The 20,506-nt window shown below is 39.3% G+C and overlaps 1 protein-coding gene across 2 annotated transcripts in view; it reads right to left on the bottom strand.

Moving 5' to 3' along the window:
* LOC135688277 (metabotropic glutamate receptor 3) overlaps positions 1-20,506 on the bottom strand; it is a 30,559-nt gene that overhangs the window by 6,440 nt on the left and 3,613 nt on the right. The window contains exon 2 of one of the 2 annotated variants that reach the window (XM_089113971.1): positions 309-860. In XM_089113971.1, coding sequence (XP_088970097.1) covers positions 309-741 — 433 coding nt within the window. In that variant the 5' untranslated portion in view covers positions 742-860. Of the gene's footprint in view, positions 1-308; positions 3,220-20,506 lie in introns of those variants that run through there. The other variant, XM_089113972.1, reaches the window with a different exon arrangement.

Genomic DNA, 20,506 nt, shown 5'->3' with positions numbered 1-20,506 from the left:
GGCGATTTGCTAGTGCTAGACAGGAATGGTTGCAATGTTTTCCCCAGTTCAGTTTGCAATGTTATGCATATAATACAAAGTTCATTTCTATTTACAGTTGAATGGATTTTGCTTCCTTCTTTAGAAATTTTTCAGTGGAGCTTTTCCTTTAGTGTCAAAATTGCCCCCTTTCCTCTAGTGTCACAATTGCCCCTTTTCTCTCCCAGTCTCAATGTATTATTTTTTTATTAACCTTAAATTCCCAGCCTATTGCAAAAAGCGTTGGCGAGTTTCTTTTAAAAAATAAGCGTATTGAACTCTATTCTTACTAGAAATGGTTGCAAGTGATGTTCTGCTGTTGTTCTTGCATGAAGTGTGCTTTCTAATGTGGCCTCTCACAAAACTGAAATTAAGAACTTCCCGCACAGCAGTGTTAACTTCACCACACGTATCTGTGATATGAGCACCAATGGTCACGCCGGGCAGAAATTTTTCATTTCTATTCACATCTCTTACAGCCAGTAACATTGCTAGCATTTCTTGAAATGCAGAGCGGCTGAAAGCAGAGTTGCAGCGATCATATTCTGCTTCTATATGACAAGTTTCGTGCAACATGAACAAACCACCAAGAATTATGTCTCCAGGCATGAAAATACCTTCTCTCTCCGCCTCCTGTTTGTCTTTCTTCGTTAGCAGCTGACTGGTGGAAAATTCGAAGCATAATAGAACGGAAAGAAAGATAGAAGTCCCCAATGGAATCATTTTTGTTGCTTAAGCGGGTTGGTCTAGATTTCATTTGATCCACCAGAGCTTGATGGTTCTTTATCGATGATCACTGATGAAGAACATCTTCATGTTGGACGGTAGATGAAGCGTATAGCCTAAAAAGAGAGAGCTACCCAGTAGAACTTTCAGATCTTCTAATTCTATTCTATAATTCTTTAGGGCTAAAAGCGAATAAAATTGGCTTGACTGGTGGTTCGTTGGTAAATATTTTGCATTTTTGGCAAAAAGTGGGGCGGGCTATAGCCCCTTCCTCCGCGGTGCCTGACCTTGTGCAAAATGTTGCGAAAAACAATAGCAAAAGTAGAAATTGGCCAATGTTAGGCATTAACAAAGGGATAGAGACCCCCGCGTCCTCCACCCTAGTACTACACCCCTGCTCTTGAGTTCACATGCCTCAACATCCAAGCAATTGGTTTTCAATACCAAGAAGCCATGAAGAAAAATCTGCAGAATCTTTACTCTACTTCTAGATTTTAAACACTTAAATTCAAAGTTGAAAGACATTGTCTTATTTGAAGTCTTTCAAATTTCAAGATACAACCCAGGTTCAAAAAGTGTTTCCTTTTGCATATGTACGTCATTTCTTGATTAGCACAATGTGTCTATTAAGCTTGTCCATTATTCTCCTCTTTTTGCCTCCTAGCCTTGAATTCACCTAGAAGTGTCATAGTCATTTCTAATGGCCCACCCGCACTTTGGGTGTACCAGGTATTTTGGCTTGATTGCCTGATCGGCGTATTTTCGATGCGTGAATCGTGAAACAAATTTTTATTATGCGTGAATGCGTGAATTAGCATTACATACGGCGTGATTGCGTGAAAGTGAGTGCTGCAAGCGAATTTCGAAATGGGGTGCTATCGTTTTTACCAGCACACAGTCTTGATTTTCGGTACCAGACCAGATAAATGTCTCCATTATACAGAGATTCCAATGCCGATGGCTCTGCCAACAAGAAATTTCGACTATTAGATAGTTGTTAAAAATTCAGAGAGATTCTAGGGGGCGTGATCGGGAAAGTTAATTTCCAGTACCGTGGAAGAGCGATTTGCAATTATTCTACGCGTGATTGCGTGATCAGGATGGATACCTGGTCCCCCCCCCCCCCCCACTTTGACATGAATTGTCAATATGAATAGGAAATTCAAAATCTAATCGCACGTGAAAATAAGGTGAGAAACTCGAGGATGGTTTCTGAGAAAAAAAGGGTGGTTTCTCCGAAAAGAGGATGGTTTCTCAGAAAACACAAACGAGGAATTACGTAATTGCATTTGTCGAGTTACCCCTAACAACCTTCGTTCCGAAACAGAGTATATAAAAAGCTAATCTGTGGTTTAGACACAGTGGTTTAGTTTTCATCGAAGCAGAATCAGACGAGTCGAAAGAATCAGGCCAACGGGTTAGTTGCAATTATGACAGTAGACTTTTAACTTTGTGTCATTTGGAGTTGCTTTTTTATCAAAATAACCTTCAATTGAATTGCCTACAGAATTGCCTACATGATTAAATTCAATTGCCTACAGTTTGTGCACACAGCGACTGTAGTAAAAAGAATCATATTCTCATCTATACAAAGTTCATTTAGGCATTTTTCTTATATTTTCTATGAAGTTAGCCCGCGTCACTTACCATGCGAAGACAGGAATATGAATAGTACGATTCCTGTTTTGTTATGGTCAGTGTCGCAGGCTAGATTTTGAAGTATGATTAAGCGGGTTGGTCTAGATTTCATTTGATCCACCAGAGCTCGATGGTTCTTTATCGATGATTACTAATGAAGAACATCTTTATGTTGGACGGTAGATGAAGCGTATAGCCTAAAAAGAGAGAGCTACCCAGTAGAACTTTCAGATCTTCTAATTCTATTCTATAATTCTTTAGGGCTAAAAGCGAATAAAATTGGCTTGACTGGTGGTTCATTGGTAAATATTTTGCATTTTTGGCAAAAAGTGGGGCGGGCTATAGCCCCCTCCTCCGCGGTGCCTGACCTTGTGCAAAATGTTGCGAAAAACAATAGCAAAAGTAGAAATTGGCCAATGTTAGGCATTAACAAGGGGATAGAGACCCCCGCGTCCTCCACCCTAGTACTACACCCCTGCTCTTGAGTTCACATGCCTCAATATCCAAGCAATTGGTTTTCAATACCAAGAAGCCATGAAGAAAAATCTGCAGAATCTTTACTCTACTTCTAGATTTTAAACACTTAAATTCAAAGTTGAAAGACATTGTCTTATTTGAAGTCTTTCAAATTTCAAGATACAACCCAGGTTCAAAAAGTGTTTCCTTTTGCATATGTACGTCATTTCTTGATTAGCACAATGTGTCTATTAAGCTTGTCCATTATTCTCCTCTTTTTGCCTCCTAGCCTTGAATTCACCTAGAAGTGTCATAGTAATTTCTAATGGCCCACCCGCACTTTGGGTGTACCAGGTATTTTGGCTTGATTGCGTGATCGGCGTATTTTCGATGCGTGAATCGTGAAACAAATTTTTATTATGCGTGAATGCGTGAATTAGCATTACACTAGCTCCCCTACGAAGCCCGCTACGCGGGCTTGCCAGTGGCCCTACGATTGAATATTAAGATTAGCCTTGGAAAGACAAGAGTGGCCCTACAGTTGAATATTGAGATTAGCCTTGGAAAGACAAGAGTACCATAAACCTCGATTTCAAAATGAGGAGAGATCACGTGATAAAAAAATTGCTTGCACTCCTGTGCGAATTAAATTCGCACTTTTGTGACTATCGCTAGGAAGGGGGGAGCCTAAAAAGAAAGATGGGGTTGAGGCTCCCCCCTTCCTAGCGATAGTCACAAAAGTGCGAATTTAATTCGCACAGGAGTGCAAGCAATTTTTTTATCACGTGATCTCTCCTCATTTTGAAATCGAGGTTTATGGTACTCTTGTCTTTCCAAGGCTAATCTCAATATTCAACTGTAGGGCCACTCTTGTCTTTCCAAGGCTAATCTTAATATTCAATCGTAGGGCCACTGGCAAGCCCGCGTAGCGGGCTTCGTAGGGGAGCTAGTCTTCTGTTAATCGAAATGTGCATACTATCAATTTGATCCATTACATTTGTCATGTAGAGGCAGGGTTGAAAGTTGTTTAAAAACATTTTGCAAGCCCCGGTCTATTCGTGGTCCTCTTTTAAATATTTTCACGTGTCACCCTCTTCATTTCTCCTGTTTATTCTAATTGCAATGTTTTTAAGTGTCCATCTTTTTTTATCTCTTGATGAATCGTTGAAATACTTTGCAGGCTTATCTAAAAGCTCTGCTTATTATTCTGAATTCTACTTTAAAGCTTGACAACAACATGCTTCTGCCTGCCCCCACCAATTATTAATCCTCGTTGACATAATTTCATGGGTTATTTCTAAAAGTTCTCCTATTTAGTCAGAATCAAATTTTAAAGTTCTCCAACAAATTTTAAAATTTTCTAGTCGTACACTCTTAGCCATTGTCGACTTAAAGGGGCTTTTTTTAAATATTTTCTAAGGTCATTCTTAGAGCTGTAATGTTCATTTTAAAGCACTTTGTTCAATATTTGTTCACTTGTGATGCTGTTTTAAGACATAATTGCGGGCCACCCTCAAAGCTCCCTGTTTATTCTGAATCAAATATTAAAATTTTCCAACACAATATTCCTGTTAGCCGTTATTGGTCCATGGTGCTCGTTTAGACAAACATCATCTGAAAATTTCTTAAGAATAAAAATTCCTGAAAAAGTATGTTGATTCATAAAAAATTTTTACGATTTCTGATCTAAACTCCAAAGAATTAAAATAATTACACAGTTATTTCATTTGAGGGCCTGGTATCATATCTTCGTCACAATTAGCTTTTAAAACACTACAGCAACAAAGCACTTAAGAAATTGAAAGATAGAAAACAGCAAAAGTTTCGTGCATCAGAAAGGATTCTTACTCAAACAACAAATTAACAAAATACAATTCATGGACAACTGCTAATCTTCACAGATTTAGTAATTTTCTCCACAGTCATGGTTTTTTCTTGTTTCTTTGTTCGATTTAACGCCAGCATAAATGCCATAAATTCCCTTTCGAAGGTCCAAGAATCGCGTCTGCGTCATAATTATTGCTTGAAACGGTCTTTGGTCTAGATGAAGAACAAAAAAATAATGAAGATGTTATTCCATGGTTAATGAAAGCACGTTCTAAGGAAATCGATGGTCATAATGCTTTGTAAAATTTCAGAAAAAACGTTCGCCCCGAGAGCTTAGCCACCCCTTTAGCGACTGGTTTTTAGTAAAATTTCATCAAATTAAGCATAAAATCATTTGAAATTGTTCTTGTTAAGCGAGCAATATAGCAAATCCATTTTCCTTTAAGGACAAAACTACGAAGAGGTAAAAATTTAAGAGAAACACGTTCGTGGCGGGACTCCTTTTAGCAACCGGTTTTTAGTGTGATTTCGCCCAAATAAGCATAAAGTCATTTGAAATGATTTCTAGAATGATTCACTTACAATTGCGAAAATGCTGTCAAAGCTATAAATAATTCTAACTTGAGAGGCAGGCAAATCCTATTTGTCTCGGTGGGAAAATCTTTTAATCGAAAAATTACTCACTTGTTGTACCAAAAAGTCAGCGAATCCGATCGTTCATCTACAAAAAAGGAAGGAAGGCGGTTAGGAAAAGTTGCTGCAAAGGATTCTCGTTAGGCATAAAAAGTTGGGGGCTGGCATTACATAATTCGCATTACAACGGGTTTCCTATGAAAATCAAATTTCCTTGCATCAAGAATAAACAGCAGTTGATTGCAATAAAGCCAATCCAGTTTCCTTTTAGCACAAAACCACGAGAAGAAGTAAAAATGTTTCGTTCGCGGCGGGGGTCTAACGGCCGGTTTTAGTGAAATTTCCTCGAAATGAGCACGAAACCATTTGAAATAAGGAATATCGAAAACACGTAAGAACAACAACGCTTACCTGTATTCGGTTGCCATCGATTCTGATGCCAGTGAAGAAGGGGAACAGCCAGCAGCCATCAAAGAACCAAAAAAACGGGCAGCAGCGTGTGTACCGTACGTACGTAGCTACTAAAACTAAGAAAAGGAAGATTGTCAAAAGCACGAATTACATGGCTCTAGCAAACGAAATAAGAAACGGGGTTCAATCGTCGATCAATAAAAAACCAGTTGATAAAAAAAGCCAAGGAGACTCACCTGAGATCGAGAGCAGCTACTAATGACTGAAGCCTCAAGCTGTAGCACAGACCACGACCGTCGAGGATCGCTTCGAGTTCGAAAAGGAATGCCAAGCAGCAGTGCACGTAGATTTATTATTAGCTATCCTCTCCTCTAACTACGAAAAATCCAATGGATCCTTTGTGGAAAGCGAAACGAATTTGAAAAGCCTCCGTTCAAATTGAAAGGTTGCTGGAGGAAAAAGTTTTAAAATCTTTTGTAGAGAGCAAGAGAAAAGAGAGAGAAAGGACCTTCAGAAACGCGGGACAAAGACCACGGAGAGCACTAATGGTGATCGAGACGATGCCTCAGAAAACGCCAAATATCTCGAGAAACAAGGCAGGAAAAAAAACGTTATACCTTTATGATAGCAAATCAATTATCTAGCTTCGATTTGAGACCTTGCCGGGGAAAATCCGCTCTGCCCTTCGGGGAGATAAGGGGGGTGGACCGCCGTGCGGTGTGGCAATCTTTTGCAGAGAGTAAGAGAAAAGAGAGAGAAAGAACCTTTAGAAACACGGGACAAAGACCACGGAGAGCACTAACGGTGATCGAGACGATGCCACAGAAAACGCCAAATATCTCGAGAAACAAGGCAGGAAAAAAAACGTTATACCTTTTTGATAGCAAATCAATTATCTAGCTTCGATTTGAGACCTTGCCGGGGAAGATCCGCTCTGCCCTTCGGGGAGAAGAAGGGGTTGAACCGCCGTGCGGTGTGGCAATCTTTTGCAGAGAGTAAGAGAAAAGAGAGAGAAAGAACCTTTAGAAACACGGGACAAAGACCACGGAGAGCACTAACGGTGATCGAGACGATGCCACAGAAAACGCCAAATATCTCGAGAAACAAGGCAGGAAAAAAAACGTTATACCTTTTTGATAGCAAATCAATTATCTAGCTTCGATTTGAGACCTTGCCGGGGAAGATCCGCTCTGCCCTTCGGGGAGAAAAAGGGGTTGAACCGCCGTGCGGTGTGGCAATCTTTTGCAGAGAGTAAGAGAAAAGAGAGAGAAAGAACCTTTAGAAACACGGGACAAAGACCACGGAGAGCACTAACGGTGATCGAGACGATGCCACAGAAAACGCCAAATATCTCGAGAAACAAGGCAGGAAAAAAAACGTTATACCTTTTTGATAGCAAATCAATTATCTAGCTTCGATTTGAGACCTTGCCGGGGAAGATCCGCTCTGCCCTTCGGGGAGAAAAAGGGGTTGAACCGCCGTGCGGTGTGGATCTTTTGTTCGGGGCTCATTTGCATATCCGCACATTAGTATTATTGTAGAGATACGGCGTGATTGCGTGAAAGTGAGTGCTGCAAGCGAATTTCGAAATGGGGTGCTATCGTTTTTACCAGCACACAGTCTTGATTTTCGGTACCAGACCAGATAAATGTCTCCATTATTCAGAGATTCCAATGCCGATGGCTCTGCCAACAAGAAATTTCGACTATTAGATAGTTGTTAAAAATTCAGAGAGATTCTAGGGGGCGTGATCGGGAAAGTTAATTTCCAGTACCGTGGAAGCGCGATTTGCAATTATTCTACGCGTGATTGCGTGATCAGGATGGATACCTGGTACCCCCCCCCCCCCACTTTGATATGAATTGTCAATATGAATAGGAAATTCAAAATCTAATCGCACGTGAAAATAAGGTGAGAAACTCGAGGATGGTTTCTGAGAAAAAAAGGGTGGTTTCTCCGAAAAGAGGATGGTTTCTCAGAAAACACAAACGAGGAATTACGTAATTGCATTTGTCGAGTTACCCCTAACAACCTTCGTTCCGAAACAGAGTATATAAAAAGCTAATCTGTGGTTTAGACACAGTGGTTTAGTTTTCATCGAAGCAGAATCAGACGAGTCGAAAGAATCAGGCCAACGGGTTAGTTGCAATTATGACAGTAGACTTTTAACTTTGTGTCATTTGGAGTTGCTTTCTTATCAAAATAACCTTCAATTGAATTGCCTACAGAATTGCCTACATGATTAAATTCAATTGCCTACAGTTTGTGCACACAGCGACTGTAGTAAAAAGAATCATATTCTCATCTATACAAAGTTCATTTAGGCATTTTTCTTATATTTTCTATGAAGTTAGCCCGCGTCACTTACCATGCGAAGACAGGAATATGAATAGTACGATTCCTGTTTTGTTATGGTCAGTGTCGCAGGCTAGATTTTGAAGTATGATTAAGCGGGTTGGTCTAGATTTCATTTGATCCACCAGAGCTCGATGGTTCTTTATCGATGATTACTAATGAAGAACATCTTTATGTTGGACGGTAGATGAAGCGTATAGCCTAAAAAGAGAGAGCTACCCAGTAGAACTTTCAGATCTTCTAATTCTATTCTATAATTCTTTAGGGCTAAACGCGAATAAAATTGGCTTGACTGGTGGTTCATTGGTAAATATTTTGCATTTTTGGCAAAAAGTGGGGCGGGCTATAGCCCCCTCCTCCGCGGTGCCTGACCTTGTGCAAAATGTTGCGAAAAACAATAGCAAAAGTAGAAATTGGCCAATGTTAGGCATTAACAAGGGGATAGAGACCCCTGCGTCCTCCACCCTAGTACTACACCCCTGCTCTTGAGTTCACATGCCTCAATATCCAAGCAATTGGTTTTCAATACCAAGAAGCCATGAAGAAAAATCTGCAGAATCTTTACTCTACTTCTAGATTTTAAACACTTAAATTCAAAGTTGAAAGACATTGTCTTATTTGAAGTCTTTCAAATTTCAAGATACAACCCAGGTTCAAAAAGTGTTTCCTTTTGCATATGTACGTCATTTCTTGATTAGCACATTGTGTCTATTAAGCTTGTCCATTATTCTCCTCTTTTTGCCTCCTAGCCTTGAATTCACCTAGAAGTGTCATAGTCATTTCTAATGGCCCACCCGCACTTTGGGTGTACCAGGTATTTTGGCGTGATTGCGTGATCGGCGTATTTTCGATGCGTGAATCGTGAAACAAATTTTTATTATGCGTGAATGCGTGAATTAGCATTACATACGGCGTGATTGCGTGAAAGTGAGTGCTGCAAGCGAATTTCGAAATGGGGTGCTATCGTTTTTACCAGCACACAGTCTTGGTTTTCGGTACCAGACCAGATAAATGTCTCCATTATTCAGAGATTCCAATGCCGATGGCTCTGCCAACAAGAAATTTCGACTATTAGATAGTTGTTAAAAATTCAGAGAGATTCTAGGGGGCGTGATCGGGAAAGTTAATTTCCAATACCGTGGAAGCGCGATTTGCAATTATTCTACGCGTGATTGCGTGATCAGGATGGATACCTGGTACCCCCCACTTTGACATGAATTGTCAATATGAATAGGAAATTCAAAATCTAATCGCACGTGAAAATAAGGTGAGAAACTCGAAGATGGTTTCTGAGAAAAGAGGGTGGTTTCTCCGAAAAGAGGATGGTTTCTCAGGAAACACAAACGAGGAATTACGTAATTGCATTTGTCGAGTTACCCCTAACAACCTTCGTTCCGAAACAGAGTATATAAAAAGCTAATCTGTGGTTTAGACACAGTGGTTTAGTTTTCATCGAAGCAGAATCAGACGAGTCGAAAGAATCAGGCCAACGGGTTAGTTGCAATTATGTCAGTAGACTTTTAACTTTGTGTCATTTGGAGTTGCTTTTTTATCAAAATAACCTTCAATTGAATTGCCTACAGAATTGCCTACATGATTAAATTCAATTGCCTACAGTTTGTGCACACAGCGACTGTAGTAAAAAGAATCATATTCTCATCTATACAAAGTTCATTTAGGCATTTTTCTTATATTTTCTATGAAGTTAGCCCGCGTCACTTACCATGCGAAGACAGGAATATGAATAGTACGATTCCTGTTTTGTTATGGTCAGTGTCGCAGGCTAGATTTTGAAGTATGATTAAGCGGGTTGGTCTAGATTTCATTTGATCCACCAGAGCTCGATGGTTCTTTATCGATGATTACTAATGAAGAACATCTTTATGTTGGACGGTAGATGAAGCGTATAGCCTAAAAAGAGAGAGCTACCCAGTAGAACTTTCAGATCTTCTAATTCTATTCTATAATTCTTTAGGGCTAAAAGCGAATAAAATTGGCTTGACTGGTGGTTCATTGGTAAATATTTTGCATTTTTGGCAAAAAGTGGGGCGGGCTATAGCCCCCTCCTCCGCGGTGCCTGACCTTGTGCAAAATGTTGCGAAAAACAATAGCAAAAGTAGAAATTGGCCAATGTTAGGCATTAACAAGGGGATAGAGACCCCCGCGTCCTCCACCCTAGTACTACACCCCTGCTCTTGAGTTCACATGCCTCAATATCCAAGCAATTGGTAGCCATGAAGAAAAATCTGCAGAATCTTTACTCTACTTCTAGATTTTAAACACTTAAATTCAAAGTTGAAAGACATTGTCTTATTTGAAGTCTTTCAAATTTCAAGATACAACCCAGGTTCAAAAAGTGTTTCCTTTTGCATATGTACGTCATTTCTTGATTAGCACATTGTGTCTATTAAGCTTGTCCATTATTCTCCTCTTTTTGCCTCCTAGCCTTGAATTCACCTAGAAGTGTCATAGTCATTTCTAATGGCCCACCCGCACTTTGGGTGTACCAGGTATTTTGGCGTGATTGCGTGATCGGCGTATTTTCGATGCGTGAATCGTGAAACAAATTTTTATTATGCGTGAATGCGTGAATTAGCATTACATACGGCGTGATTGCGTGAAAGTGAGTGCTGCAAGCGAATTTCGAAATGGGGTGCTATCGTTTTTACCAGCACACAGTCTTGGTTTTCGGTACCAGACCAGATAAATGTCTCCATTATTCAGAGATTCCAATGCCGATGGCTCTGCCAACAAGAAATTTCGACTATTAGATAGTTGTTAAAAATTCAGAGAGATTCTAGGGGGCGTGATCGGGAAAGTTAATTTCCAATACCGTGGAAGCGTGATTTGCAATTATTCTACGCGTGATTGCGTGATCAGGATGGATACCTGGTACCCCCCACTTTGACATGAATTGTCAATATGAATAGGAAATTCAAAATCTAATCGCACGTGAAAATAAGGTGAGAAACTCGAAGATGGTTTCTGAGAAAAGAGGGTGGTTTCTCCGAAAAGAGGATGGTTTCTCAGGAAACACAAACGAGGAATTACGTAATTGCATTTGTCGAGTTACCCCTAACAACCTTCGTTCCGAAACAGAGTATATAAAAAGCTAATCTGTGGTTTAGACACAGTGGTTTAGTTTTCATCGAAGCAGAATCAGACGAGTCGAAAGAATCAGGCCAACGGGTTAGTTGCAATTATGTCAGTAGACTTTTAACTTTGTGTCATTTGGAGTTGCTTTTTTATCAAAATAACCTTCAATTGAATTGCCTACAGAATTGCCTACATGATTAAATTCAATTGCCTACAGTTTGTGCACACAGCGACTGTAGTAAAAAGAATCATATTCTCATCTATACAAAGTTCATTTAGGCATTTTTCTTATATTTTCTATGAAGTTAGCCCGCGTCACTTACCATGCGAAGACAGGAATATGAATAGTACGATTCCTGTTTTGTTATGGTCAGTGTCGCAGGCTAGATTTTGAAGTATGATTAAGCGGGTTGGTCTAGATTTCATTTGATCCACCAGAGCTCGATGGTTCTTTATCGATGATTACTAATGAAGAACATCTTTATGTTGGACGGTAGATGAAGCGTATAGCCTAAAAAGAGAGAGCTACCCAGTAGAACTTTCAGATCTTCTAATTCTATTCTATAATTCTTTAGGGCTAAAAGCGAATAAAATTGGCTTGACTGGTGGTTCATTGGTAAATATTTTGCATTTTTGGCAAAAAGTGGGGCGGGCTATAGCCCCCTCCTCCGCGGTGCCTGACCTTGTGCAAAATGTTGCGAAAAACAATAGCAAAAGTAGAAATTGGCCAATGTTAGGCATTAACAAGGGGATAGAGACCCCCGCGTCCTCCACCCTAGTACTACACCCCTGCTCTTGAGTTCACATGCCTCAATATCCAAGCAATTGGTAGCCATGAAGAAAAATCTGCAGAATCTTTACTCTACTTCTAGATTTTAAACACTTAAATTCAAAGTTGAAAGACATTGTCTTATTTGAAGTCTTTCAAATTTCAAGATACAACCCAGGTTCAAAAAGTGTTTCCTTTTGCATATGTACGTCATTTCTTGATTAGCACAATGTGTCTATTAAGCTTGTCCATTATTCTCCTCTTTTTGCCTCCTAGCCTTGAATTCACCTAGAAGTGTCATAGTCATTTCTAATGGCCCACCCGCACTTTGGGTGTACCAGGTATTTTGGCGTGATTGCGTGATCGGCGTATTTTCGATGCGTGAATCGTGAAACAAATTTTTATTATGCGTGAATGCGTGAATTAGCATTACATACGGCGTGATTGCGTGAAAGTGAGTGCTGCAAGCGAATTTCGAAATGGGGTGCTATCGTTTTTACCAGCACACAGTCTTGGTTTTCGGTACCAGACCAGATAAATGTCTCCATTATTCAGAGATTCCAATGCCGATGGCTCTGCCAACAAGAAATTTCGACTATTAGATAGTTGTTAAAAATTCAGAGAGATTCTAGGGGGCGTGATCGGGAAAGTTAATTTCCAGTACCGTGGAAGCGCGATTTGCAATTATTCTACGCGTGATTGCGTGATCAGGATGGATACCTGGTACCCCCCCTACTTTGACATGAATTGTCAATATGAATAGGAAATTCAAAATCTAATCGCACGTGAAAATAAGGTGAGAAACTCGAGGATGGTTTCTGAGAAAAGAGGGTGGTTTCTCCGAAAAGAGGATGGTTTCTCAGAAAACACAAACGAGGAATTACGTAATTGCATTTGTCGAGTTACCCCTAACAACCTTCGTTCCGAAACAGAGTATATAAAAAGCTAATCTGTGGTTTAGGCACAGTGGTTTAGTTTTCATCGAAGCAGAATCAGACGAGTCGAAAGAATCAGGCCAACGGGTTAGTTGCAATTATGTCAGTAGACTTTTAACTTTGTGTCATTTGGAGTTGCTTTTTTATCAAAATAACCTTCAATTGAATTGCCTACAGAATTGCCTACATGATTAAATTCAATTGCCTACAGTTTGTGCACACAGCGACTGTAGTAAAAAGAATCATATTCTCATCTATACAAAGTTCATTTAGGCATTTTTCTTATATTTTCTATGAAGTTAGCCCGCGTCACTTACCATGCGAAGACAGGAATATGAATAGTACGATTCCTGTTTTGTTATGATCAGTGTCGCAGGCTAGATTTTGAAGTATGATTAAGCGGGTTGGTCTAGATTTCATTTGATCCACCAGAGCTCGATGGTTCTTTATCGATGATTACTAATGAAGAACATCTTTATGTTGGACGGTAGATGAAGCGTATAGCCTAAAAAGAGAGAGCTACCCAGTAGAACTTTCAGATCTTCTAATTCTATTCTATAATTCTTTAGGGCTAAAAGCGAATAAAATTGGCTTGACTGGTGGTTCATTGGTAAATATTTTGCATTTTTGGCAAAAAGTGGGGCGGGCTATAGCCCCCTCCTCCGCGGTGCCTGACCTTGTGCAAAATGTTGCGAAAAACAATAGCAAAAGTAGAAATTGGCCAATGTTAGGCATTAACAAGGGGATAGAGACCCCCGCGTCCTCCACCCTAGTACTACACCCCTGCTCTTGAGTTCACATGCCTCAATATCCAAGCAATTGGTTTTCAATACCAAGAAGCCATGAAGAAAAATCTGCAGAATCTTTACTCTACTTCTAGATTTTAAACACTTAAATTCAAAGTTGAAAGACATTGTCTTATTTGAAGTCTTTCAAATTTCAAGATACAACCCAGGTTCAAAAAGTGTTTCCTTTTGCATATGTACGTCATTTCTTGATTAGCACAATGTGTCTATTAAGCTTGTCCATTATTCTCCTCTTTTTGCCTCCTAGCCTTGAATTCACCTAGAAGTGTCATAGTCATTTCTAATGGCCCACCCGCACTTTGGGTGTACCAGGTATTTTGGCTTGATTGCGTGATCGGCGTATTTTCGATGCGTGAATCGTGAAACAAATTTTTATTATGCGTGAATGCGTGAATTAGCATTACATACGGCGTGATTGCGTGAAAGTGAGTGCTGCAAGCGAATTTCGAAATGGGGTGCTATCGTTTTTACCAGCACACAGTCTTGATTTTCGGTACCAGACCAGATAAATGTCTCCATTATACAGAGATTCCAATGCCGATGGCTCTGCCAACAAGAAATTTCGACTATTAGATAGTTGTTAAAAATTCAGAGAGATTCTAGGGGGCGTGATCGGGAAAGTTAATTTCCAGTACCGTGGAAGAGCGATTTGCAATTATTCTACGCGTGATTGCGTGATCAGGATGGATACCTGGTCCCCCCCCCCCCCACTTTGACATGAATTGTCAATATGAATAGGAAATTCAAAATCTAATCGCACGTGAAAATAAGGTGAGAAACTCGAGGATGGTTTCTGAGAAAAAAAGGGTGGTTTCTCCGAAAAGAGGATGGTTTCTCAGAAAACACAAACGAGGAATTACGTAATTGCATTTGTCGAGTTACCCCTAACAACCTTCGTTCCGAAACAGAGTATATAAAAAGCTAATCTGTGGTTTAGACACAGTGGTTTAGTTTTCATCGAAGCAGAATCAGACGAGTCGAAAGAATCAGGCCAACGGGTTAGTTGCAATTATGACAGTAGACTTTTAACTTTGTGTCATTTGGAGTTGCTTTTTTATCAAAATAACCTTCAATTGAATTGCCTACAGAATTGCCTACATGATTAAATTCAATTGCCTACAGTTTGTGCACACAGCGACTGTAGTAAAAAGAATCATATTCTCATCTATACAAAGTTCATTTAGGCATTTTTCTTATATTTTCTATGAAGTTAGCCCGCGTCACTTACCATGCGAAGACAGGAATATGAATAGTACGATTCCTGTTTTGTTATGGTCAGTGTCGCAGGCTAGATTTTGAAGTATGATTAAGCGGGTTGGTCTAGATTTCATTTGATCCACCAGAGCTCGATGGTTCTTTATCGATGATTACTAATGAAGAACATCTTTATGTTGGACGGTAGATGAAGCGTATAGCCTAAAAAGAGAGAGCTACCCAGTAGAACTTTCAGATCTTCTAATTCTATTCTATAATTCTTTAGGGCTAAAAGCGAATAAAATTGGCTTGACTGGTGGTTCATTGGTAAATATTTTGCATTTTTGGCAAAAAGTGGGGCGGGCTATAGCCCCCTCCTCCGCGGTGCCTGACCTTGTGCAAAATGTTGCGAAAAACAATAGCAAAAGTAGAAATTGGCCAATGTTAGGCATTAACAAGGGGATAGAGACCCCCGCGTCCTCCACCCTAGTACTACACCCCTGCTCTTGAGTTCACATGCCTCAATATCCAAGCAATTGGTTTTCAATACCAAGAAGCCATGAAGAAAAATCTGCAGAATCTTTACTCTACTTCTAGATTTTAAACACTTAAATTCAAAGTTGAAAGACATTGTCTTATTTGAAGTCTTTCAAATTTCAAGATACAACCCAGGTTCAAAAAGTGTTTCCTTTTGCATATGTACGTCATTTCTTGATTAGCACAATGTGTCTATTAAGCTTGTCCATTATTCTCCTCTTTTTGCCTCCTAGCCTTGAATTCACCTAGAAGTGTCATAGTCATTTCTAATGGCCCACCCGCACTTTGGGTGTACCAGGTATTTTGGCTTGATTGCGTGATCGGCGTATTTTCGATGCGTGAATCGTGAAACAAATTTTTATTATGCGTGAATGCGTGAATTAGCATTACATACGGCGTGATTGCGTGAAAGTGAGTGCTGCAAGCGAATTTCGAAATGGGGTGCTATCGTTTTTACCAGCACACAGTCTTGATTTTCGGTACCAGACCAGATAAATGTCTCCATTATACAGAGATTCCAATGCCGATGGCTCTGCCAACAAGAAATTTCGACTATTAGATAGTTGTTAAAAATTCAGAGAGATTCTAGGGGGCGTGATCGGGAAAGTTAATTTCCAGTACCGTGGAAGCGCGATTTGCAATTATTCTACGCGTGATTGCGTGATCAGGATGGATACCTGGTACCCCCCCCCCCCCCCCACTTTGATATGAATTGTCAATATGAATAGGAAATTCAAAATCTAATCGCACGTGAAAATAAGGTGAGAAACTCGAGGATGGTTTCTGAGAAAAGAGGGTGGTTTCTCCGAAAAGAGGATGGTTTCTCAGAAAACACAAACGAGGAATTACGTAATTGCATTTGTCGAGTTACCCCTAACAACCTTCGTTCCGAAACAGAGTACAGGGGCGCAGTGGCTGGGGGGCAGGGGGGGCAGCCGCCCCCCCCTGGCAAAAATTTTGTCGGATTGTCGGAAAATCCAACGTTTGTCGGAAAATTTGAAATATTAGACAAAATGTAAGGTTTTCATCGATCCTGTCTAAAAGGTCGCATATTTTTTTAAACCTGTCGTAAAATAGTGCATGATCAACCCTTCTTACTTATTTTCATTAGAGTATTTTTCGGAATCATCGCATTGCTGAAATTTGTAAAGGAAATTAACGCTCTGGTCTCAGTTATTTTATAAACTCCCATTTCCGACAGTTAAAATTCAACTCAGTTCATTTCGAAATGAATTCGCTGGTTTTGTAGAAGACGCAAAAAGTTATTATTTTCGCCATGACTTAGAAGAGGAAAATTTTGTCGAGCGACGAATACGCAGAAAGAAAAAGATGCCAGGGGAAAATTGCATAGATGAATTAGAGGGAAATAGGGAATCCGTATATCATCGTGATAGTAGATACAGCTATCAGCTCAATGAATACAAGATTCACGTCTCATAAGGCAATTTTGACAGATTTTGCCTTACTCAACCCTGAATGTTTTCAAAAAACAATTGAAAGGCAGTTCTGTACAGTGTAATTCAAAATTAGGAGATGAGTACAGCTCTTTCGCCAATAATTACCATAAATTTTGGAAAGTTAGAGAAAAGAGCAACCCTCTCCCGGCTGCAGGAGAAAGAGAAAACTTTTCAGTTCCATTCAGTTCTTCAGTTGATGATAAGTATAACCTGCAAAGTGCCTTTCCACAGCTGGTCCTTCTTTACAAGGTTCTCGTCACTTTGCCAATAGGTTCAACAAACTATGAAAGAGCTTTTTCAAAGCTGAGGATTGTAAAAAAATCGGCTACGGTCAACGATGGGACAAGACCGCCTTTCCTCTCTGATGACCAATCAACGTCGAAAGTGATATTTTACAGTCGATAGACTATGGTGACATCGTCGATTTGTATGCTGCCACACCTCTTTTGAGAAAGATGCTGCTTGAGTAACAGTTTATATAAATTCAGTTAAAAGAAAACTATTCTTTTGGACGCGTTATATCTATTTAAGGTTTAGCATAAATAAATGCAAAGTAATTATGATGCGACTTAAAACTTGCCAAAAACTTTTTGCTATAAACAGCTATAAACACTAACTTGACAGTTTATTGTCTAGTATAGCGAGAAGACTTGTAGGGTGTAAATTTATAACTAGTTGCAGTTTTGTTCATAGCGATTTATATTTGGTAAGTTTTGTTAGAATAAAGGCTATTGTTGAACTTGAAGGTGTATAACGAACGATCCATTCGTTAACGATTTCCAGATCCATTCGTGATATTGTAGTATCAAGTGTTGCAGTATATGCAGCAAGGGTAATCTTCAAGGAATGTATTGAGAAAAAATTTGTCGGAAAAATCATAGTTTTATCGGAAAATTTTCAGCTTTGCCCCCCCAAAAAGTTAACTCCCACTGCGCCCCTGACAGAGTATATAAAAAGCTAATCTGTGGTTTAGACACAGTGGTTTAGTTTTCATCGAAGCAGAATCAGACGAGTCGAAAGAATCAGGCCAACGGGTTAGTTGCAATTATGACAGTAGACTTTTAACTTTGTGTCATTTGGAGTTGCTTTTTTATCAAAATAACCTTAATCAAATCATACTTCAAAATCTAGCCTGCGACACTGACCATAACAAGACAGGAACCGTACTATTCATATTCCTGTCTTCGCATGGTAAGTGACGCGGGCTAACTTCATAGAAAATATGAGAAAAATGCCTAAATGAACTTTATAGAAATGAGAATATGGTTCTATTTAATACAGTCGTTTTACCAAAGTTAAAAAGGATGTAATTCCGGATTTGTCCATGGCTTATTTTTGCAACAAAATATGTAGTACGTAGTACGGATGGCAATGTTGGAAAGTTTAGAAATGAGATACCGTTTTTGTTGCTGATCGATGGAGAGAGAGTCACACATTTTGAAGAATGAATTGCAGGAATTGCCGAAGATGCCGAGAGAGCTCATAGAAAGAATAACAAAGGAGACATATTTGAACTGCCGCTGTAAACCAGATAAAAGAGGAGCATACTTGCTGTGTTTTCTTGTAGCATTTGTGTTAAGATTGGATTCGAAGCTAACAGTTAGCTCTAAAATGTAGAGGTAATTGTTGTTAGTCCTCAAGAGAAGATCAAGGCGAAGGTTTTTTCCAGTTATGATTGATGGTGACAAAAGCCAGGTATATCAGCGTAGATGGTAGATTCATTGACAGCTTTTAGTGACGTAGCTAGAAATTTTAGGATAGAGTTATGTCGCCAGGTGTATCGGCCTTGTTCCAGATATGTTTTGCAGCCAGGAACAACGTGAAGGAGGGTTATGGCAGAAAACAGAAAGAACAGTCTGGCTCAAGTTCCATTTTTTCAGGTTTCTTTGTGGCAAGGGTATTGTTCAAGTATGGTGAAATTGAAAATATTCTGAGGCATGCTACTTTGCACCTTGGACCAAAGTTTGTTTATTTGTGGAAGATTCTGGTTAAGGAGATGTGATAATAAAGATCCTTTGGAGGTTAGGATGTTTTGCAGACGATCTTTATGCTCATGCTTGGCAGCCTTTAATGCTTCTTTGGTGTTCCTATATATATCATATTGTATATTTGTGCTACTGCTGGTATTTTTCCATAAAGAGCGAATGTTATCGTTTGGTGAAGATTTCAATGCGTTGCGTAAAACTGTTTGACACTGTAGGAATTTGGTGGATGGTAAAGTTAGGCTGAGTCCAAACTGGTTTTTAGAAAGAATAATGCTACTCAAGGTAGCACTTATTGGGAGGTCGAGCCACTGGCGGATGTATTTGAATACGAGGTTGTCAAGATTCTCGACAACCCACGTCTTTGAAAGATCTGCTACAGTAAGGTTCCAGGAGATTTTAGAAAGAACAAAGTTGTGATAAAGACGCAGCTTATTTTTTGCATGAAGAGGCTGGGAATAGATTTGTTTAAGCATGTTGGACAGTGATGATAAAAGGTCAGATTTATGTTCTTGATTTGTCATTTCAAAGTCAAAAAGAATAATAATAATAATAATATATTTCGCCAAATCTCCGTTTCGGAGCAGTTACTATAGGACAAACACAGAATTGCCAGAAAAGACGTCATGTGCAAGTGGTGCACCCGAGGTCATCCATGCGATCTAAAAAAGATCCCTTTCCTCCCGCTTATATGTGAACCTGTCATACCCTTTTCACTTAGATTTAATACTAAATGACAATAAACTTTATACAAAAAACAATAAGAGCAGAAGTTATACACCCCCCCCCCCTTAGCGACGGCCCTGTCCATAATTCATCGAGGTCTAGATTTTGTTTCAATTTAGCTAGAAAGCCAGGCCAAAAATACAAAGAGGGCAAGAAAGATATTGAATATATATAAGAGTATATTATTGAATATACAATGTCAATCAAGAAGTGGCGTGTCTTCTATTCTATTGATATTGTTTGATATTGATAATGTACTCTTCTAATAGGACTGTATCGTTTGATATTGATAATGTAGTCTTTTAATAGGACTGTATCGTTTGATATTGATAATGTAGTCTTTTAATAGGACTGTATCGTTTGATATTGATAATGTAGTCTTTTAATAGGACTGTATCGTTTGATATTGATAATGTAGTCTTTTAATAGGACTGTATCGTTTGATATTGATAATGTAGTCTTTTAATAGGAATCGGAATCAACCCAAGCCTGGTGTTTAACCACAGTACTTGACTTTAGTGCAGAAGGCACTTGTTGGAGGAGATGAGACTAGATTTCTATTTTGGGGCTATGGTTCTATCCATTTGTCTCAATCAATGATAAAGTTCATCATATACACATCAATGCGCATTAGGGCATTAATACTTTTGGAGAAAAATTTAGATCTTTTTATGCTTCGCAGCATTTAATCAAAACTATCATTTAAGTTTTATTCTCGCTTTTCACATGAAGCCCTTTTTACTAAATTTCTTTTGTATTTTGATTCCAAACTGGCTTATTCCCGTAAGTGTCACGGATGCTCCTACCATAGCGCGATGTGAAAAGAACGTTATCAATTATTACGCGCAAGTGCATGCGATGCAAAATTAAAAAATCAAGCGGGCCTACAGACAATGCAGGTTCGTCTTCCCGTTGACTATGGTCTCCCCAAAAAGCATTA

The sequence above is a fragment of the Rhopilema esculentum genome, chromosome 19 (assembly GCF_057945365.1).
Source record: "Rhopilema esculentum isolate cy_ngs chromosome 19, ASM5794536v1, whole genome shotgun sequence".
Lineage (NCBI taxonomy): Eukaryota > Metazoa > Cnidaria > Scyphozoa > Rhizostomeae > Rhizostomatidae > Rhopilema > Rhopilema esculentum.
This window is presented reverse-complemented; position numbering and strand designations above follow the sequence as displayed.